This window comes from Drosophila sulfurigaster, chromosome 2L (genome assembly GCF_023558435.1).
Source record: "Drosophila sulfurigaster albostrigata strain 15112-1811.04 chromosome 2L, ASM2355843v2, whole genome shotgun sequence".
Lineage (NCBI taxonomy): Eukaryota > Metazoa > Arthropoda > Insecta > Diptera > Drosophilidae > Drosophila > Drosophila sulfurigaster.
Window position 1 is genome coordinate 13,443,959 of NC_084881.1, and position 22,293 is coordinate 13,466,251.

A 22,293-nucleotide genomic window follows, 5' to 3' on the forward strand; every position below is an offset into this window, starting at 1 on the left:
ATTGCTCTTAGCAACATGTTGCTTGGCATGTTGCACTACACTAGCAACTACGCTTGCACACCGTATCGTTCAGCGTGGGTGCGAGCGAAACAGAACGAATACGAGTTAATGTTGCTCATTTCATGCAAATGTGTCGATACATATGTGGCTACACATGGAGAATGTTGGGCTACACTTAGTGATGGTATGAATAAACCTGTTTTCGATGTTTTTATTTTATATCGATGACTTGTTTTTGTGTTTTCTGATTGGATTGGGTATTTGTGCTACAATATATTACTTACTTTTGGTATCGATATTATAAAACTTGACGCGGGCAACGCAAAAATGCAAAAGCAACCGTTACATTAATTCAAATATACCGGTATCGCAGGCAACGCGCCAACTTGAAATCCAATTTGAACTAAAACTTTTATAAAGCTCAGCGAAATAAAAATATCAACTATTTAGTATTTTAGCATTTATTTATCATTAAAATTTCACTGAAACACGATCAAAACTAGATGTGATTTTTGCTTATGCCTGAGTTTAATCTGACAAAATGGATGTACACTATTTTAAAATAAAATTGTCTTTTGTTTTTTATATTTGTATCGCATTTTGCATTTTTAGAGGACGTACTCATTTGCTTAACACAAAATTCGCTAAATTAATACACAGCTTCTTATTTATGAAATTTATACAAGGTTTTCTCTTCTTTCTTCATTCATTTCATTCTTTTTTCTTTCTTTCTCTTCGTTGCTCTTGTCGCCATAAAACAAAAAGTAGGGTACGTCTCAATTTATCAAAATTATTTTTGACAAAAAATAAAATTGAAAATAAATTCGTTAAGTTGAACAAGACACAAAACAATGAATTTAGCGACACTAAAAAATAAAACATTATTTTGCTGGTTCTATAAATAAAGATGGATGATAACTTTATCCGCTTAATATTTTTTTTTTTGTTTTGTTTACTTTGGCGATCGTGCTTGATTGATCTTTTGTTTTTCGTCGTCGGTGAACTCCAGAATGCTCTCGATGGCCTGCAAATGGCCCTGGGAATTCTCCTTATCCGTTAGAAAGTAGAAAATAGCGCTTTTAAGGAACTGCAACGTCACTTCTGGATCGACATGAGTGCGATTCTTTTGGGCCTCCAATAAACGACGATATATCGTCTATATATGTATGTATTTATGTGGATGTTGGTTAGTTTGAAAGAGGAGAGAAAGAGTGCAAAAAGAAAGAGCTCGAGATTAGTAAACATATAGATTGAGAAATTAACAAAAGTGAGGTTAGATCTGGTATAAAAAATATAATACATAATTTGTAATGGTATTTACATAAAATCGATTCATTGGTGCTTATGACATATGAACATTTAAATTATGTATATGTAACACTGAAGATTTAATGGGGAAAATGTTTAATATATACGAGTATATTTAGAGTTTGTGGGCAAAAGTTGTTTGCTACGGATATAAGTATGTATTTAAATGGAACCGCATGCTATATGTTTGTTACTTAGGTATATTTAGCTTTTTACGAGTTTTTACTATCAGTATCAGTTGCTCATGAGCAACGAAATTCAACGTTTAGTATTTAGTATCTTAGATTAAAACATACCTCTAGTTACCACTAAAAATACCGACAATTGTCGATTGATAGAGTGAAGTGAATATCGACAAGAAGCTTGCGCAACAAAGTGAAATGGCACACGTTGCGGCGTGATTCGTGTTCCATTTCACACGTTCCAACCCACAGCCCCACCACCCCTTTAACCACATGATGATGGCGCGAATGTACATGAAATGCTTTATATATAGTTTTTCGGGATTGTGGGAATAGATGAAAGTCCAAAATGTTCGATATAGCCAATGATTCAAATCAAAAAAGTAAAACTAATAAAAAAAAAAATGTAGTTATCTTTTGTTTTGTCGTTGCAAATAAATTAAAAACTTTGTTAGGTACAATTTGAATAATTTGATTTTGGTTTTTTTTTGTTTGGGAGGGTTTTACGGATATTACAAACCTTACGCGCGCCAAGTACCCACAAAGAAATCGCCTCCTTTGCAGTAAGGAGAGCGTGATTACTGCCGCACTCCCTCACTCTACACTCTGATGCCTACAAAAATAGTTGGTTTGTTGTTTTGGTTATACGACAAAAGAATATATGTATATATATATTTGTATAGTTGTAGATATATATATATATAGAAAATATATAGATTGATTGGAAGAATTTCAAAGAGATTTGCCAACGAAATCGTAAGTAAAACAATAAGGAAAAACACTAGATAAATCAGCTGATCAATTCGAAAATTATAAATATAAAATAGTATTCATATAGAAGAAGAACATGCAAGAAAGAATTCTACAACATGCATGTATAGATAGTAATGTAATGTAATTAACTCTCTCCGCTACGATGGTGACTGTACTTTGATTGCTAACGCGCAATGGAAACGGAACGAAACGAAACGATACGGAATGGAATGAAACAAGCAATTAAACAACAGAAAAAAAATTCGTGTATTTTACTCGAAATCAAAACGTTGCTTCTTTTTAATGTAATCGAATGCAGTTTGCAACAAATTGTAAATGTAAATGTTGTAAAAAATTATTAAATTAATTAGATAAATGTTATTAATTATGTTACGATTACTTAGAGCTAAAAATGAGAATTGCAAATTGTTTGAATTATGTATTATTAGAAAAAATATGTTGATTATTTTGTTTGTTTTTTGTTTTGTTTTGTTTGACGACGTCCATCTCAATTAACAGCAGCTTTAACATTCAAGCAAAGGCGCCAAATTGAAATGTGACGTTCAAAACAGACACACATTAAGATTGAATGCTTGATTGATTGATTGACGTGTGCTTTGTTGTAGTCGAGTCGTTTTGTGGTTGTTTGTGGAATGAGCCGATCGACAAAATCACGATGCAACAAAATGCAACACACAAAACAAAACCGAAAATAGGATTAGAAATATATTGAAGAATCTTACGCGTATATTCTCCAGCTCATCCTGTGTGCTCTGCAGCTGCTGCAGCAGCTCATTGATGGACACCTTACTATCCGGCTGACGCTGTGCCAGCTCCAAGGCCTGCAAAACAACACACGAAACGGAGCCAATTAAAAATGATCTAATCAAAGTAGTATACAGTCAAGAGAACGTAACCTGATCGGCACGCGAAATGCGCTCCGCTTCCTGACCCTGTTGATACATGTGCAAGTACATCTTATTCTGTTTCTCCTCGTGCTCGATCAGCTTGCGCTGCAGATCCTCCAGCTGCTTCTCCAGCTCCCGTATGCGCTGCTTGGCATGCTCATAGTCCGGCACAATGTCCGAGTATCGTGTGTTGCACTCGGCCAGCTTCTGCAGCAGAGCCTCGACTTTGTCGTTGTGGGAACGTTTCATGTCGCTGCTCGCACTGTCCTGGCTCCGTATCAGCTCCTCGATGCGTTGCTCGTACATCCGAATGAGCTCCTGTCGCTGCAGCTCGTAGTTCTCCAGGCTGCTGGCCGCCGCCTCGGGTGTAATTTCACTCTGCGTCTGCGAATCCTTTGAGTGTACCGACGACATCGTCAGATCCTCAAAGTGTCCCGAGTCCGCATATGAACTCTGCATCTCCGACGACATTTGCATTGCCTGCAGCTGTTGATGCTGCTGTTGTTGTTGCTGTTGATGTCGTGCCAGGTGCCGTGGACTGCACTTGGCCTCATCCACCATGTCCACAATGGGCGACACATCCTGTGACGTCTTCAGCTCTGCCTCACGCACTGTCACCGCATCCGACGAAGCGGAACGCTCTTCGGGCGAACTCAGCGATGCCTTGAACAGTCGCAATTCGACCACCTCCCTGGTGAGTCGCATTATCTCCGTATCCTTGGCCTCCAGATCCTGGCGAGCAATGCACAGCAGCTCCTTGAGTCGACGTATCTGACGCTGCGCCCGCTGCGTTGGCGTCAAGTACTCGGGTCCCACCTGACCCGCATAGTTGGAGCAGTGCACCACGTACTTCATCTTGCGACCACTGAATGTGGTGCCGTTTCTGCAAAATTCGAGATAATTAGTTAAAGTTTTCATTTTTGAAGGAATTTGGAATGATTTTCAATTGGCAATTTTAGGGTTTTCTTAGCAACTTTCATTTAACTTTGAACTAACTGAAAGACTACAAATTAATGCAGATTTTAAGCACACTGTGCAAATTTTATCTTTCTCAAGAAAGTCTTAGAAGAAATTTTAATACTTTAAGTTATTTTTTTTTAAATCAAAACTTTGATTTCAATAGAAATTGCATAATTTGAAATGTGTAAATCGAAATTATAAAGTATAATATTCAAATTTATCACATTTATCTTTCTTGAGTGTTTTTTCTAATGAATAACGGAATAACTATTTAAAGTTTTCTGCATTATTTTAGGTTTAGGAAATTCAGATCTACCATAAATGTAAAATAGTACAATGAATTGAAGATTAAATTGTCTTGATTTTGAAATGTTGCCTTTCTATATTTGCTAATTGTTTTAACCAAATCCTTTTCATGCACTGTTCTCTCACCTGGCCACGTAGGGATGCTCGCAGGACATGGTGGAGCGGCCCGAGGTTGTGGTTGCGAATGAATACATCGAGTCTAGATCATCATCCAGATAGGTGCTGGGCGAATCCGGTGTCACTGGCGGCGTCTTTGGCGATATCTTAGTCTCTGGCACCGTCGACAGCTTCGTGGCTGTGGCCTCCGGTTTCCTCAGGCTCTTCGAGGAGGAGGAGGAGGAGCGAGCACAGTGCGAGTCTCGCACACAGCTGTGAACTCCTGAAGCTCCGCCGTTCAATGCCGGCGTCGATGGAGTCTTGGGTGTCTTTGGCGTGGACGTGGATGTCGAGTTGGTTTTGCCAGTTGTCTCAGCACTGCCGCCGTTTAGCTGCAAAGACTGCAAATGGAAATATGTTTAGTCGAAGCGATTAACTGTTTAATTTCTTTCTTTTTTTCTCATTTTTTGCTTTCGCTGTTGTTGCTAATCTCTGCGGTTGTTGCGTCCAAATCTCTCAATTGCTTTGCTGCTCACTCGTGCATACTTCGCAATGTTTGCAAAAACAAAAAAAAAAAAAAACACCACACAACAAATATCAAAAGAGATCGTTTCGTGACAGGGTGTCTAGCAGTAGAGAGAGGGAGAGAGAGAGAGAGGGGTTAGAGGGGAAGGGCAGGGAGTCTCAAGTTGTAGGGAGCTGACTGGCTAGTGAACAACATCAACATCAGACAATACCGAATACCGTAACGCCCCGAAAACCAATTTGTTGTTATACATTTACAAAACATTTCGAACACCGCAGCGCGCGTTTTGCTGACTTTCATTGTAGACCTTTCCCCCCTGCCTTCCCCTCGCAGATTTGCAGCCACAGCAGCATTTTTGTGGTCAATTAACCGCCTATTACACTCCCCTATTACTCTAGAAGAGGGGGGAAAGAAAACCTCCTGAGGGCAGCAACTATTACGTGGTTAGACCACCAAATCATAACTGAGTTACTTTCTGCACCAATTACAGAATCTTTTGCAGTTTAGCACCTTTTCACAAAGAACTGGGAAATTGGTCAGTTTAGAGTTACGATCGACTCTACGATCATTTTATTGAAATATCAATAGAATTGAATAAATACAGCTGTGAACTTTGGAATAGCAATACGTTTAAAATTGAAAAAAAACTGTTATAAACACAACATCCAGCCACTTCACTGATTCCCCAACTTAGCCCTGCTTTAATGTCCCTAGAGGATGCAAAGGGATTAGTTTAGCTGAAGAGCACTATGCATCGGTCCTCTAAAATTGTGGTTTTTCGTATCGCACAGCGGTTTTTAGGATTCGATTCATTATTTATGTTTGAAAACCATTTTGGTAAAACATTTTAGGCGTCACAGAACTTTTTTATACAATTTTGCTCCTTCCTAAGCTCAAGAAAGAACCTCCTGTCTACCTTCGACTAGTGAGGTCCTTTTTACATACTAAAATGAATTTTTATTTCATAGTCGTATAATCTACAATAATAAACCAAATTAAACTCACTTTTCATGAAATTAAAAACAATTTCGGCTTTTTTCGTGAAAGAAAAGACAAAAACTGCTATTCTAAAGTGCAGCCCAAAAGTGTAAAAATATCAAAATTTCAGAAAAACTGAACAAATCTAACGGGTTTTTTGCTAGTTTCTTATCTATATGTTCCATTTTACAAAAGTTATGTGCCGGGGATCAACTAACAAAAAGGAATATGCTAAAAATCACAGCTGTATGTATCATGGAAGTGCAGTAAAAATAATGATTATCTTTTTGGAGCGATTCAATTGTATTCAATTTAAAATGAGTCATTACATATTCTATTAAATATAATAAAAGAGATTTAATCACTTAACTTCCATCATTTATATATTGAAAATTCTGTTATTAAGCCTTTTTCAGCCATCTTCTTTTGACATGAAATATGATTTGCAACACATTTTATATGTTGAGTTGGTTGGCAAATTTAAACCTAATTTAATTGCAAATTTTCCTTCCTTCCGTTCCCTTTCTTAATATTTAACAATTTGTTTCTAAAGTGTTAATATCTTTCAATACTTTGACCAATTTCAGCTTTGTAAAATAGAAACCCAATTTTCAACTTGATTTATCAGTTTGCAAACTGAAGTTAAAGAAATCTGAATTAAATATAATTTAACGATCTTAATATTTACACTTTAAATTTAGCTTATTTACAAATTTGTTCCCAAAAAGGTCATATTTAAAAATAGCTCTTCAAGCACTTAAAACTATTATGAGACCACACAGAAAAAGAGTTTCAGTTGTCATTTCAAAGAAACAAAAAAAAGAAGAGAAATAAACGCTTGTCTGGCAATTTGTGAGTGACCCAAATGGAAATTGATTTAGAATACACTATGAGAATAGTACTATTAGTAGTAGAAGAACTATATGTGGAGAGGGACAGGGAAAGTTGTTCCACTCTCGAGTGGGGGCAGTCATTGACCAGCTCGTCATTGATTATAGTGGGCGATAGTATTGTCAGCACTTTTAGCGAATCTGGTTAACAGCAGAGTGGGGAGGAAAAAGCCTAGAGTTGAGGGTTTAGAAGGTGCGCTAACAGCACGTTCCTCATGCATATTTCATAATCATACGTGTAATGAGTTTCTTGCCCTATTTTTAATTGTTCAACAGCTGCGGCAAAAGAATACTGAGAATACTTCATGGCATTTCATGGCTTTAAACATTTTACGCACGAGAAGACAACTGAGCAAAAGATATACCGAGTATATAGAAAAAAAAGAGAGAGACTATCTCCAAGTAAAACTATCTTCTGCTGAACAACATGATTGTTACTCGAGCCCAACAAGTCAGCAGTTAACTTGTTGTGTGTAGCAATTGCGTAAACTTAATAAACAATTGAAAGTCCCCGCTCTACAGTCACGTCGCAGCCATTAGGCCAGTCTCATTTGGGCCACAAATATCACTTAAGAAAAATCAATAGCTTTGATTTGAGTGCTACCTGTACTACGAGTACTTATTGCCCCCCAGGTGTGAGGTGCCTTCCACTTTGCTGTTGCAGTTGCAGTTGCAACGTTGTGGCCATTAAAACCTAGTTGGATCACTGCCAAGACTTTTTCCCCAGATGTCCTATTGCAGGCCGCTTTTTTTTTGGCAAGCATTTCAATATATTTTGCCTACTTTTCAGGGTCACTGAAGGAAAAAACAATTTGTTATTATGGCACACTATATGCGGTCTAACAGTCAAACTTCGCTATAAAGAACGGATACAATACATTTTAAAAATAAATAAATCATTAGAAAAATTATAATAAACTAGTTAAAGTTCATAATCGTTTTTTTCAATTAACTTATATAAAAAAATACATTACTTAATTTAATAGATTGCAACATCACGAAGTATCCAAATTTAAAGTTAAGATATTTTATAAATAGCTCCTAATATATAAAAAACTGCAATTATGCCTATTAAATATTTAATCGATATTCATCGCTTTTAAATAGGAAAGTATTATAGTTATTAGTGGTATGAAGTTACAAAGTATTTTCCTTAATTGTTGACTTAATTGATTCGCTTCAAATTATCAAATCATTTCCTGTACTATTTTTAAAATAGTTTAAATTATTGCAAAATAATTATGTGTCTTTATCTTTAATTAAACATTGGCTAACTTTCTTTTATTGTTAACTTTACACACATTGCCGTTCGATTTGCAGATTGTTTTTTTTTGTTTTAATATATTTTATAAGCACTAATTGCCGCTTTATTATTATTAATTTTTCAACATTTTTTGCACTTCCCTCTGTTGGTCAGTTAATCATTCACAACAGTTGTATTCGGTTCAGTTGAATGCACAACATGTCAATAATTATATTTTATTTATGCATAAGCGTTGTTAAAGGGCCAACGAACTACAATTGCGGCTAAATAAAGGCCAACATGGGATAATTACCATTTAAAAAGCACGTTAAAACAAGCCGCAAGCACAAACACAAGCCTCAAAGTCTCAAAGCTATTGCCATTGCCTACAATTTTAGAATGCGTTACACACAGATACTATGCATGTGCATGTATTCGTTATATACCTTGAGTAATGCTCATTCACACGAAAGCCCAAGTTTTGCTTAATTAAAGTTCCAAACAATAACAAAGAGCTTTTGCACGCGTTCACGTTGAGCATAAAAAATCAACTGAAACGCAAATCGCAATGGAGCGAAAGAGCGAAATGAAGAAGATGCCCAAAAAGAAGCAGCCAAGAAAACAACACCAGCAACCCTACAAAATGACAGCAAGTGTGTGAGAGCGCTGCCAGAGCATAAGAAGAGAGAGAGAGAAAGAGCGCACGATTGTATGTTGGGATATTGTGTATATGTGTGTTTGTATGGGGGTGCTACTTGCTGGTGTATTTGCTTTTCTAGTTCCCTTTCTTGTCAATATTTGCAAAAGCTGCGATTTGCCCACTTGCATTTCCTTGTTGTGGCCCTCGTCAGCTGTTCGGCATGTTGTGTACACTTTGGGCATGGAACAAAACGCATGTTCCATACAAATGGAATTGAAACAGCTGCAAAGTGAATGACTACGGTTAGAGTACTTCGTTGTTCTTGTCGTTTTTGTTGTTGCCCACGAGAGATTATGCAAACTTTGCTCTGTTTACAAGCTGAGAAGAGAAAGAGCAAGTCGAGCATTCACTTTCCCATACTTAACAAAACACTTGGCGTTTACTTCCACAAATGTGTAAGACTCGTCGTCCGTCGTATCTGAAATCTTTTGCATATAAAATTGTGTTTCAACGGAGGAAACAATGGAAAAGTTTGACGTATACGACGACACACATGATAAAAGTAGTTGAATATTCAATGAGATCAATTACGTTGTTTTATTTTTAAATTTCTATTGAATTGCAAGTAATAATAGAAAATTACATGTCCCTACGACAAACGAGGCAAGTCAACTTTTAGCGGAAATAAAGGAGAGCGCTATAAGCTGCATACATATGCTACACATTAATTATGCAGAGGATAGAAAGTAAACGCGACTGCGGTATACTCTACAACAACATATTTGAATGTTAGTAGCACTGCTTATGCAAGCAGTGTATGGTTACACTTTGTGCAAGCAGTGCAACTTGAAGTGGCGCCCTTTAATTTATTGCTGATTACAGTTTGTTGTATAACTCTGTAATTTATTACTCAATTGCTGTGAAATTTGTAGGATAGTAAGAGTTTATTAAACTCCATAAGGTAAATGAGGTATTCACGAACTCGAAAACTGAATAGTAAAATTGAAGTGTATATGAACAATTCCCTTTTCCCTACTTGAGGGCTTTAGCTCCCTTTACGGCTTTTGTCTTACTTACAGTTCTGGTACGGTTAGCAATTATAATGGGAGCAACGACAGTTCGTTTGAATAGGATATATTGTAGTACATAGGCCCTGCTTAGTTTGGATATGATATTAAGGATTTATGGAACTGTAATTATAACCCAACAATGACTGCCAGAATTATAAGAAGTAATTGGCTTGAATTTCGATGGATTAACATTAACAGCGTAACATTACATAACCAGGAATTGTAACACCAAAGATTCCTAATAGAAATATGTTGACTATGAGGAACAAATCCTTCAACGTATTTTTGGAACATTAAGCAATGACAGAAACTTGGAACCTTTCCCTGACTTAAGGAATTTTCCACTGCTTGCTAGGATAATCTTGCATACATAGTAATAAATAAATAAATCTAGATTAAGCAAAGTAAAAACTTAAGCTTAATTTAAACGGAATTTTCTACTGCCTTTTAGGGTATGTAAAATTGCGGGAATTGTAATAAAAAAAGCGAGCAATGAGAGGTTTGCTGGGGTTGACAAGAGTCCCACAGAGGGTGAGGTTGGCGTTTGGCGTTTCATAATGAAAGTGGACATGATATTGACATGACGTGTGTTACGTCTGCTTTCAGGGGGGAGGTTTTTTTTGTTTAAGTTACGTAGGTCAGTCAGTCGAAGCAGCAGCAGCAATTGCTGAACTGCGCTGCGGGCGGAATAATAAAAATCGATACAAGTACAAAATGTATGCCAGGCAAAAAGACAAAGAAACAAAGCTATAACTTACCATATTACGCGACTTGGAGGCGGACATGTCTAGGCCGTGATTAAACTCAGATTCCTGCTGTTGTTGTCTCTCGGTTAATTCCAGGCACTGTGTGTCGCTGCATAATGCAAGCTCCCCTGCTGTCGATATCGCTGTCGATGTCGATGTCGACGTATCCTGCAAAGATTTTGACGTTGTGTTGTGTTGGCCTAAATTGCACCAGCTGCGATTACGCGTTAAGCGACGTTCCGAATGGGTGCCAACTGAGGCAGACCTTAGCGACGATGGTGAGCTGCTCTCGACGAGCTTGGCGCGCGGACTGAAAGCACCGGCAGGAAGGCACGACGATTGTGGTGTCGATGATTTTGTGCCGCGCAAGCGCATGGAGGCGGAACGGCGCAATGGAACAATTTGCTCCGAGCTGCCGCCATCGCCATTCCCATCATTGGTTGAGGTTGGAGTGGGATGTGGTATGCGTGTGGGTGTGGGTGTTGCATGTAAGCTCTTTGACTCCATCTCCAACTCCAACTCCAGCTGCTCCGTCTTCGGTTCCTTTGATGACGTATCCATTGGCAACAAGGACGTCATCGCTGGCGCTGTTGTTGCTGCTGACGAGCTGTGGAAAGTGAAAATATCAAATGCAAATTAATGCAATTCAATCATTTGTTTGTTGCCTGTAAATTTGCGATTGTCTGTTGCACTTTCAACAGCAACAACAAATGAAAAAATTGAGCAATTTTTCAAATGAATGCACGACTTAAAAGCTTCATTATCTTAAACGCTCGCCGCTCCACCAAATAATTAAAAACTTTCTTCAGCTAAACAATTAATGAGCTACATCTTAGCCTTCCCCCACCACACTCCCCTTCGCTTTGCCACTGCATTTTTCCACAATGAAAAGTGAAACTAAAGTCGATTGCATGTCGCACGTTGTTGTTATGAAATTTTGTTTGAAAAGATATTCACAATATTTCTGCGGCTTTTGGTTATGAATAGCTGCGTGTCTCGTTAACTCGGCTGCAGTGTTCTAGTTGCGTAAACCCCATTGCCAAGACTTGGTTAAAGCCTAAAACGCAGCTGTGCACACATCTCCAATTGTAACCAACACTCCCACAACAACAACAACAACAACTACTCTCTGTGTTGCAACTACTCTTAAGCATATGTATCTAGTTCTCTTGAGCATTTTCTTTAATTGGTGAAACTAGTTTGATTGCTACCAATTAGTTATGAGTCGACAGAATCTGCGAATACTTGCAAATCATTTGAATAATTGTTATATTTTATATTTACCTTATATGTTTCTAAGTGTATCAATTATTTGATTTGAAATGCAAGGAAAACTTTGGAATTCAAAAGAATTCAAAGTAAACAATCTTGAGGAACAGTGAAATTATAATATTGATAGAGTTATAAACATCTTCAGAGCCAAACATGATTTTAACAATGAGATAAATATCCTTAAAAAAATAAATTACAAATTATTATTATTTAAAAAGATCTAAATTCGTAACATACTCGATATTATAGTAAAGACATACAAGACTTTTTAAGAAAGTAATATTGATACTATTACTATATAAAAAAAAACTATCATGTTTCTATCTCAGTCAATATTTATATATTCTTCAGGACTGACATTTAAGATAAAAAATTATGTCAACATTGCTAAAAACAAATCCCAACTTCACTTTCAAACAAACTCAATTTTATAATTAAAGGCTTTTCAGACGAAAAGGTCACATGGAAACCGAATTCCAAAATATGAAAGCAGTACGAATTTAAATAGCTCATATTTCTGTTGAGAAATTTGACAGCTATAAAGCTCAACTAACTTCAATGAGAAGAAAACTCGAACGAAATGAAATCACATTTTAATCACCTTTGATTTTCAACACGATAATTGTGTATATATAATTAACCATTCGCATACTTCAACAGATGTGCGCTGTTTATCTCACATTTCGAGTTCAGGTAGAAAAAAAAATGTGATGATAAAGCGCTTTTGAAGATCGACAAACTGGTGCATGTTGTGATAAGTTCTTAACGTTTTCACTGGCCACATAATCGATGAGTAGTCGGCAAATTAGTGAAATGAAGACACAAATTACTTTCGACCCAACAAATTGAAGAAAATTACTAAAGAAAACGACGTTCAACTCTCCATTAAGTGGGCTCTGCCAAGGGCCTGATTATCTTCACTTTATTTTTTTTTTTTGTTGGCTTCAAGACTTGCAGCATTTCTTAAGCTATCATTGTAAAGTATTTCCGCTTTTGCTTATGGACGGACGACAAGCCAAGAAAAATACAGTTGAGTTTAGTTTAGGCTATAAAAGGTCAATTTCACAGCTGAACAAACGTGTTTTTATTTTTGTTTTGTACACACAAATGGATTTGGGCATATGTACAAATTGTACAGCTTTAGTTGCCGCATGTAATTTGTCTCAATACCCTGTAGTTGCAAGAAACAGGTCTATCAACTTGGATAAACATTTGGTGGCGGTCATGATATATCAAAATAAATATATGCAAAGGATTAACGCTCAGCTCAAGTTGCTATATAAGTAAAAACGATCACAAGACAGCATATAAAAATGTATAGTGTAGAATTGAATAAAATACACATTGTAAAAAGCAATTTACATTTTTTAAATAACACTAAATAAACAAAATAATAATAACAAACTGGGTTCATAAAACACTTTTTCTAGCGAAGAATTGAATAACATACAAGTTGTTTTTAAAAATGTATGTATTTCCAAAATACAAAACTTTATTTTGTACAGTAATATTCACATAAATGCCAATTAACAGGGTAGCAGCTAGTCGCCTATGCGAAAGTATTGCTTCATCTACTTGTTTCGGCTTTTGTGTTTTGCCACGTTTTTAACGAGATTTTATGACGATAACTGCAAAATGCTTTTAAACGCATTTCTTTGAACTCGACGACAAGGTCAACGTTAGTCCATCGTGTTATCGAGAGCAACGTGATGGCATTTGACGATGATGAGTAATTGTTATCGAGATCTTTGAACATAACTGTTTCTAATACGCCCTCTTGCGGAAAGTGTTTACACAGCCCCGTGTTGTTGTCGTTATTATTATCAAACAACAACAATTTTGACTGCGTGCTGATAAGAGAATAATAACATTGACAGCGAATTGCTTGAAACGAATACATATACTAAATTCTTTTACTTTGTTCAACCTGTGCATGAATATGTGTTAATAATATTTTTAGTTACCCCTTTTTCAGGCTGAGTTTGCGAATATTACACGAGTTGACGCGACGCAAAACTAGCGTTGATAATTAAACTAATTAAAAAACTGTCGGCGTGGTTAAAGTACGTTATACAAGCGCGTGGGGCGAACGACAAACTGCAACTGAAAAGCTGCGACGGTTTGACGCGCTGTTTGCTTTTTGCTGCTGCTGTTGATGGCAAACGGAAAATGTTTGTTGAAGATGGAAAAACTTTTATTATGGCCGCGCTCTACCTTCTTAAGTGCAAGCGAGACAGAAAATGGAGTAACAGACTGATCGGCGGCGGCAAAAGCTATAGAGGAGAGGAGGGGGAATAGAGAGAGGGAGCCGCCACCTTTGACTTGACGACCTGGCATTTTAAATGATTGTTCATAGGGCTGGGAATTTGTGGCATTTGAATGAAAATAGGCGGGCGTTAGGTGAAAGGCAGCAGCATTGCAATTAAATTGCCAAACAATTGTTTTGGTTGTACTCACCGTGTTTAGCCGGTCGCCCTCATTGCAGCAGCAGCAGCAACAAGCACCGTTTGCTTCACATGGTATTTATAATTTTAAAGGTAGGCCAAAAAGTCGTCTCACACCCAATAACTGGGAGTCGGTCTAGCGTAACGCATTGCAACTTTTAGCTTAAGATGTGTTGCATTTTTAGCGCGTTCTTTTAAAACACATTTAAAACAACATTCACCGCGAATTGCGCGACGTATTGACCAAAGAGCTAATATCGATAGCATCGCGCAATGCACAACTGTTATCGTAAACATTGTGCAGTCAATAGTTGGCCACACTTTAACGGCAGACAGCTGTTTTTATTTAGCAGTGTTGAAATCTGGCTTGTTATCGATAACACAAGTATTACTTGCACTTTGCCGACGCTGACTGTCAAAAAAAAGCAAGAGCAAGAAACTGCTTTGTGTTAGTTGTTGCTGCCAGCAAAATTCAAGATAAAATTAAGTAAAATCTTGCTCCAAACACACGTCGTTTACATACTAATAAGGTGAGTTATCCCATGCTTTGAACAATTCGCGTTTCAACTAACGTTTAAGTTGTACACTCGGCAGTTGAAATATGGATCGTTTGCTACGTCTTGGCGGCTCAATGCCTCAGGCCGCACCACCAACAGATGCCCCCGTTGTGGACACAGCCGAACAGGTATATATTTCCTCGCTGGCCCTTCTCAAGATGCTGAAGCACGGACGCGCTGGCGTCCCTATGGAGGTCATGGGTCTCATGCTGGGAGAATTCGTCGATGATTACACGGTACAGGTGATCGATGTATTTGCTATGCCACAAACAGGCACAGGCGTCTCCGTGGAAGCCGTGGATCCCGTGTTTCAGGCCAAGATGTTGGATATGCTTAAGCAGACGGGTCGCCCCGAAATGGTCGTCGGCTGGTACCATTCGCATCCTGGTTTCGGTTGCTGGTTGTCAGGCGTCGATATTAATACGCAACAATCCTTTGAAGCATTGTCCGAACGCGCCGTTGCCGTTGTTGTGGATCCCATACAGTCAGTTAAGGGCAAGGTTGTCATTGATGCCTTCCGTCTAATCAATCCTAACATGCTGGTGCTCGGCCAGGAGCCGCGTCAGACCACCTCGAATCTGGGACATTTACAAAAACCATCGGTACAGGCACTCATCCATGGCCTGAATCGTCACTACTACTCCATCAGCATTAATTATCGCAAGAATGAACTGGAGCAGAAGATGCTGCTAAATTTGCACAAGAAATCGTGGAAAGATGGCTTGACACTGGCCGACTACAACGAGCACTGCTCCATCAACGAGGACACAGTGGCCGAGATGCTCGATTTGGCCAAGAACTACAACAAGGTAAGCTTAAAGATCTCAAGTATAACCAGATAAATTCCATAGAGAATGTTAAAGTAATATGGCAAGTATTTCATCAGATTAGAAAAAATGTAGAATATAGGGAATTCAATCATTAATTAATTATATTTTAGGCAAAAGACAAACAATATTGCTCTATATTCAGCTTAGAAAGATTCTAAATACCTATATAATATAGAGTAGAAAAATAATGTATATATTATTTCATTTGAGAACTTTAAAATTTAAAGATAAACGCATAGTTAAGGAATATGCATTTTACAGTGCTAGTTTTGAATATCACATTGAAATATTAATAAAATATTTAAGTGATTTGTTACTTCCCAAGAGTCAATCTTTAAGTACATTTCAAGTATTGTCGATAAACTATTTTCAAAAAAGTGGCAACGTTGTGCTGTAACCAAATAAATGGAATGGCAACGCTAGCAGCTAGCAATACGGATCATATTTACATATAGAATGCATATTAGAAATTGAACTAGTTCCGAGAACTACGAATGAGTCATCAAATATTGTGTGGCCTTGGGTTTAACCCTGACATCCCTATGGAATAAGGAGAAATAATAATATAATAGACTACTATTAAGCTGACCTATGACATACAAAGGGAATATTCCTAGCATAGTGTCTTCTAGGGATCCTAAGCGGTGATTTCTATTTAAACAATCGTTTTAAAAGTCAAAAATCATAATTAAATCATACTTAATATATTACACACTCGAGGCTATATACATAATGGATCTTAAATTAAATACCCAATGGCGCTAATCCTAGCGACGCAATTTTTTTCACTCCTTATACTCGCCACATTCTTATACTAATTCATAAAAATTTTCCCATTTTCCTTTTCCATTATTGCAGTCACTCGAGGACGAGGAAAAAATGACGCCCGAGCAGCTGGCGATTAAGAATGTGGGTAAACAGGATCCGAAGCGACACTTGGAGGAGAAAGTAGATAAGGTTATGCAGAACAACATTGTACAATGCTTAGGAGCTATGCTCGATACAATTGTTTTTAAATAAATCAAATTGCATTTGCTATTAACTGGAATAATAACAAAAACAACCCCTAAAAGAAACCTACATCAATCACACCCAAAATAAAAAGAAATAAAAACTGCTTTGTTTTAGAGCAAAAAGTTTTACACAAAACAAAAATGTATTTTTATTACACGCACAAAATTCGCATAGCATTTGCTTTTTTCTTTTTTTTCTTGTACTTATATTTTAAGTAGATAAAAGTATAATAAATCTTATGAAACTTAAGACTAAGCGGCCGCAGCAGCTGCGCTTAACGATGCGGATGTCGACTGCGCAGGTTTTGTTGTCATCTTCGTTGTCGCTGCCGCTGTTGTTGTTGGGCTGTCTGCTGCTTTGCTAATTAAAGATGGCGGACACGACGTTGTTTAGGCGCGTTCACCACGGATACGTCTGGCCAACTGAATATCCTTGGGCATGATGGTGACACGCTTAGCATGGATGGCGCACAAATTTGTATCCTCGAAAAGACCCACCAAATAGGCCTCAGATGCTTCCTATAATTAGAATCACTTTACATTACATGACGAAATTGACAATTACAAAAGATAAAATTTCCCACCAATTTACCCACAACATTCCCGCCAAGTTATTCTCATAACAATGTTGTTGTTGGACTTACCTGCAATGCGCCAATGGCGGCAGACTGGAAACGCAAATCGGTCTTGAAATCCTGAGCGATTTCACGCACCAAACGCTGGAAGGGCAGCTTGCGGATGAGCAATTCAGTGGACTTTTGGTAGCGACGAATTTCTCTCAGAGCCACTGTACCAGGGCGATAGCGATGAGGTTTCTTCACACCGCCAGTGGAGGGGGCAGATTTGCGGGCCGCCTTAGTGGCCAATTGTTTACGCGGAGCCTTGCCTCCAGTTGATTTACGAGCTGTTTGCTTAGTACGAGCCATTTTGCTTTTTGTTCACAATGAAAAAGAATTTTTTCACTATTTGCAATTAAAGTTTTTTTTGTTGCGTTGAGATAAAAGTGACGTCCGAACTGTACGATAACTTTTCAATGAATGAAATAAGCGAGGGGTCGGGGGGAGGCAATACTGCTGGATTATTTTCACCATTCGAAGAGTATCGATTACCGATAATACATTAACATTTGCGTGATATCGAGTACCAGCAATTACGCAAACTAATTTAAGCGCATATAATAGAGAACTATTTATTTTGAAAATACAATTTTGCATTTTAAATTATAGAATTGATTAATTTATATCATGTATCTCGATACTATTTTAATGATATTTCACGAAATATCGATACGACCATATTGTAAATCGAAGAATCACGTGAAAATATCGTTACAGCAAATACTACCAATCATCTCTAGAACGAGATTTTTGAAGTAGCGGTACTTTAAAAGCTTGTAAGTGTAAATGGAATCATTCAGATTTGTAATACAGAATCGTATTAATTATACTTAATTGCAGTACTTAAAATAAAAATATGGCACCTGTCCTTACAACAAGGAGCATCGCATTATGCTATATAAGATGCCTGGGTACATAATTAAATGCGCGCGCAATTACAAAGGTCCTCCACTTGCAATTTGCAAATATAATGTAACTAATCCTTTGCTGGAAGAGGAACTGGAGGAGCATTTCTCAAAATGTGCAGATTATCATAAGCATCATGAGCGGAAATAGCATTGCAAGCACGTAAATCCCCACTATATTACTAATTTTCATTTGAGTAAAATAAAACCTTTCTTCCTTACCGAAAGTCAATTTTTGAAAATGTGTTATGTTTATTTACGGAAACGCTATTAAAACATACACACAACATATGTATGTATGTATGTTACTACATACAATGATGGAACGCTCGCTTTTCGTTTAAAGCAAATGTTTAGGCACTTTACTGCACTGCAACACTCTAGAAAAAGGCAGTGACTGCACTGCAACACTTACAAAGGGCAGTGACTATTAAGTAGCGACCTATTTATTGTTAAACTATATTATCCGTTTCCAAGTCCGTCTCAACCTGCTGCTCATCCAAGAGCTTCCGCTTGTCTTCTCCCTCCTTGGGATGAGGAAAATTATAAGTCAATTTCGCTGAAAACAGTTCACGACAATTGGACATTGCAGCTGTTTTTATTTTATTTGTCAGTCAGCGTGGCGCTGTTCGATTAATAAATATAAATGCTTTGTTTTAGAGCAAAAAGTTTTACACAAAACAAAAATGTATTTTTATTAAATTCGCATAGAATTTGCTTTTTTCTTTTTTTTTTGTACTTATATTTTAAGTAGATAAAAGTATAATAAATCTTATGAAACTTAAGACTAAGCGGCCGCAGCAGCTGCGCTTAACGATGAGGATGTCGACTGCGCAGGTTTTGTTGTCATCTTCGTTGTCGCTGCCGCTGTTGTTGTTGGGCTGTCTGCTGCTTTGCTAATTAAAGATGGCGGACACGACGTTGTTTAGGCGCGTTCACCACGGATACGTCTGGCCAACTGAATATCCTTGGGCATGATGGTGACACGCTTAGCATGGATGGCGCACAAATTTGTATCCTCGAAAAGACCCACCAAATAGGCCTCAGATGCTTCCTATAATTAGAATCATTTTACATTACATGACGAAATTGACAATTACAAAAGATAAAATTTCCCACCAATTTACCCACAACATTCCCGCCAAGTTATTCTCATAACAATGTTGTTGTTGGACTTACCTGCAATGCGCCAATGGCGGCAGACTGGAAACGCAAATCGGTCTTGAAATCCTGAGCGATTTCACGCACCAAACGCTGGAACGGCAGCTTGCGGATAAGCAATTCAGTAGACTTTTGGTAGCGACGAATTTCTCTCAGTGCCACGGTACCAGGGCGATAGCGATGAGGTTTCTTCACACCGCCAGTGGAGGGGGCAGACTTGCGTGCCGCCTTAGTGGCCAATTGTTTGCGTGGAGCCTTGCCTCCAGTTGATTTACGAGCTGTTTGCTTAGTACGAGCCATTTTGCTTTTTGTTCACAATGAAAAATAAATTTTTTCACTATTTGCAATCAAAGTTTTTTTTGTCGTTTGTTTTGCGTCGAAACAAAAGTGACGTCCGAACTGTACGATAACTTTTCAATGAATGAAATAAGCGAGGGGTCGGGCGGGAGGCAATACTGCTGGATTATTTTCAACATTCGAAGAGTATCGATTAGCGATGATTCATTTACTTTTTCATGATATCGAGTACCTGTAATTACGCAAACTTATTTAAGGGCATATAATAGAGAACGATTTATTTTGAAAATACAATTTTGAATTTTAAATTGTAGAATTGATTAATTTATATTTGGTTTGGTTTTGCATCTAATCGCACGATCTACTAAGCGCATCACTCATCTCGATATTATGTTACTGATATTTCACTAAATATCGATATGACTGTATTGTAGATCGAAGAAGCACGTGAAAATATCGTTACAGCAGATACTACAAATCACCTCTAGAACGAAATTTTTGAAGTAGCGGTACTTTAAAAGCTTGTAGGTGTAAATGGAATCATTCAGATTTGTAATATAGAATCGTATTAATTATACTTAATTGCAGTATTTAAAATGAACGAATTTCAATATGGCACTTGTCCTTACAACAAGGAGCATCGCATTGTGCTATATAAAATGCCTGGGCACATAATAAAATGCGCGCGCAATTACAAAGGACCTCCACTTGCAATTTGCAAATATAATGCAACTCATCGTTTTCTGGAAGAGGAAATGGAGGAGCATATCTCAGAATGTGCTGATTATCATAAGCATCATGAGGAAATTTACCAGGAAATTGCATTGGAAGCGCGTAAATCCCCACCACATTACTAATATTCATTTGTAAAATAAAAGCCATTGTTCCTTACCGAAAGTCAAGTTTTGAAAGTGTTTATTTATGTAGTACATGTTGAATTATTATCTAAAACGGAAACGCTATTTACACATACACATATGCTCATACATACAAAGATTGCACGCTCGCTTTTCGTTTAAAACAAATGTTTAGGCACTTTGCTGCACTGCAACACTCTCTAGAAAAAGGCAGTGACTGCACTGCAACACTTACAAAGGGCAGTGACTATTCAGTAGCGACCTATTTACACTATGAGAAGATTGCGTTATTGTTAAACTATATTATCCATCTCTAAGTCCGTCTCATCCTGCTGCTCATCCAAGAGCTTTCGTTTGTCTTCTCTTTCCTTGGGATTCGTTGTAGCCTCACTCAGCTGCGTCAGCGGACGCACTTTGCCCAGATTAACAACCGGACTCTGCGTATACAAATAGATGGCATATGAGACTACGGCAATTGCCAGCGCCGTATTCATATAGATGGGTATGGCGAACAGGAAATAGCAGAGCACAGCCGTGAAAAGGAGTTCCAAAGCGCTGGCGAATGTTTTGAGGATCGAGTTCATGTACTTGAGAAAGAAACTCGTCACAATACCAATGGCCGCATTGTTCACAATTATAATGATCACACTGAAGCGCATAATGCTTCCCAAATTGTGAGCACTAAATGCATTGAAAAGTTCTCCACGGAATAACAGTATAACCGCATTGCAGACAATCGAATCCAGATACATAAACACGTTCTGCACAAAGATATTGACATCAGCGCCTTTGTCTTTTAGCAGGTACTCATTGTAGACACCCGCTAAGCATGAGAAGATCGTCTGCGCCAAGATGAACACCGCACTGATACTAAAATCAAAGCCCGTCATATTTTTAGCTACAGGTTTAGTTGTGACAGCCGCAGGGTCGCCGCCACCTGCTTGAAGTGCAGCAGCTTCGCTATCGTCATTCGCATCGCTGTAGAAGCTATTCAAGTCTACCTGCTTCAGCATGCAACCGAGCGTCAGCAGCAAAAGTGAGATCCATTGGCGACGCGACAGATACTTCTTGAAGATGATTTGAAAGAGGACGCCGGTGACAACGACGCGCAGCTGCAGTAGCAGATAATATGTGGTCGGATCGAAGGTGGCGAGATTCACAAACGCGAGATTATTGTAGAGGCAATAAAGAAATGCGGGCACCATATAAAGCGCTAGCACCTTACGATCTTTGTGCACATCGTGCAGTAGCGACTGTAAATTGTTTCTGCAATTGGAATTCGTTAATTAATTAACAAGTTGTTTCCCAAGCGACCCTGGCTACTTACTCCCTGCAGTAGAGGCAAGCGGAGACAATTAGCTTAAGGATTTCGGTGAGCAGCACAACGGTCACCGTATTATAACTATACGAATTATTAGATTCCTGCGATGCTGTGACAAATATGCCTGTGAAACAATTGTAAGAAATTAACTGTCGATCCTTATAGATAGATAATAGTCAAGATACCTTGTCCAATAAACAATGACATGTACAGCAGGAAAATGATGAAAGTCAATTTGGTTGGAAATAGTTCACGCCAATTGGACATTGTTGCTGTTTTTGTTGTATTTGTCTTATTTGCCAGTCAGCGTTGTGTTGTTCGACTAACCACTCGGTATCAGTACACCCTCGTTTCTTTCCAAATTCTGTCAAAGTCAGCAATTACATTTGGTTGAATTTTCTGAGATAAACAAA

At 37.9% G+C, this 22,293-nt stretch overlaps 5 protein-coding genes and 2 long non-coding RNA genes across 14 annotated transcripts; 3 read left to right on the forward strand and 4 right to left on the reverse strand.

Annotated features, from left to right (window-relative positions):
• Positions 1–445: 445 nt before the first annotated feature.
• Positions 446–14,519, reverse strand: LOC133845060 (protein quick-to-court). Of its 7 annotated transcripts, none has more exons than XM_062279413.1 (8): positions 14,336–14,519; positions 10,619–11,213; positions 4,544–4,914; positions 3,161–4,034; positions 2,987–3,085; positions 2,011–2,103; positions 957–1,156; positions 446–895 (listed from the first exon to the last, which is right to left on the reverse strand). In XM_062279413.1, the coding sequence occupies exons 2-8, from the start codon at positions 11,183–11,185 to the stop codon at positions 712–714; spliced, it is 2,388 nt and encodes a 795-aa protein (XP_062135397.1). In that variant the 5' UTR covers positions 11,186–11,213; positions 14,336–14,519; the 3' UTR covers positions 446–711. The 7 variants fall into 7 exon arrangements, with proteins under 7 accessions (XP_062135397.1, XP_062135391.1, XP_062135385.1 ...); XM_062279407.1 differs by lacking the exon at positions 14,336–14,519 and adding an exon at positions 13,843–13,973; XM_062279401.1 differs by lacking the exon at positions 14,336–14,519 and adding an exon at positions 11,891–12,005.
• LOC133845223 (uncharacterized) lies at positions 2,103–2,681 on the forward strand. Its single transcript, XR_009894714.1, has 2 exons — positions 2,103–2,246; positions 2,329–2,681. It is a non-coding gene; the product is annotated as an uncharacterized LOC133845223 (long non-coding RNA).
• Positions 14,520–14,694: 175 nt separating the features above from the next.
• LOC133845142 (26S proteasome non-ATPase regulatory subunit 14) lies at positions 14,695–17,199 on the forward strand. The gene is made up of 3 exons (XM_062279512.1): positions 14,695–14,852; positions 14,917–15,688; positions 16,568–17,199. The coding sequence occupies exons 2-3, from the start codon at positions 14,924–14,926 to the stop codon at positions 16,727–16,729; spliced, it is 927 nt and encodes a 308-aa protein (XP_062135496.1). The 5' UTR covers positions 14,695–14,852; positions 14,917–14,923; the 3' UTR covers positions 16,730–17,199.
• On the reverse strand, positions 17,042–17,654 carry LOC133845193 (histone H3.3A). The gene is made up of 2 exons (XM_062279581.1): positions 17,367–17,654; positions 17,042–17,241 (listed from the first exon to the last, which is right to left on the reverse strand). The coding sequence occupies exons 1-2, from the start codon at positions 17,646–17,648 to the stop codon at positions 17,113–17,115; spliced, it is 411 nt and encodes a 136-aa protein (XP_062135565.1). The 5' UTR covers positions 17,649–17,654; the 3' UTR covers positions 17,042–17,112.
• LOC133845113 (UDP-galactose transporter senju) lies at positions 17,582–22,205 on the reverse strand. 2 transcript variants are annotated; one of them, XR_009894697.1, is made up of 4 exons: positions 22,066–22,205; positions 21,887–22,004; positions 20,633–21,825; positions 17,582–18,511 (listed from the first exon to the last, which is right to left on the reverse strand). XR_009894697.1 is itself a non-coding variant. In XM_062279477.1 (3 exons), exons 1-3 carry the CDS (start codon positions 22,145–22,147, stop codon positions 20,853–20,855), a joined length of 1,173 nt encoding a protein of 390 aa, XP_062135461.1. In that variant the 5' UTR covers positions 22,148–22,205; the 3' UTR covers positions 20,323–20,852. The 2 variants fall into 2 exon arrangements, 1 of the variants encoding a protein (XP_062135461.1); XM_062279477.1 differs by lacking the exon at positions 17,582–18,511 and having other exon boundaries at positions 20,323–21,825.
• Positions 19,099–19,826, reverse strand: LOC133845186 (histone H3.3A). The gene is made up of 2 exons (XM_062279568.1): positions 19,424–19,826; positions 19,099–19,298 (listed from the first exon to the last, which is right to left on the reverse strand). The coding sequence occupies exons 1-2, from the start codon at positions 19,703–19,705 to the stop codon at positions 19,170–19,172; spliced, it is 411 nt and encodes a 136-aa protein (XP_062135552.1). The 5' UTR covers positions 19,706–19,826; the 3' UTR covers positions 19,099–19,169.
• On the forward strand, positions 19,967–20,604 carry LOC133845215 (uncharacterized). Its single transcript, XR_009894712.1, has 2 exons — positions 19,967–20,226; positions 20,291–20,604. It is a non-coding gene; the product is annotated as an uncharacterized LOC133845215 (long non-coding RNA).
• Positions 22,206–22,293: the final 88 nt, after the last annotated feature.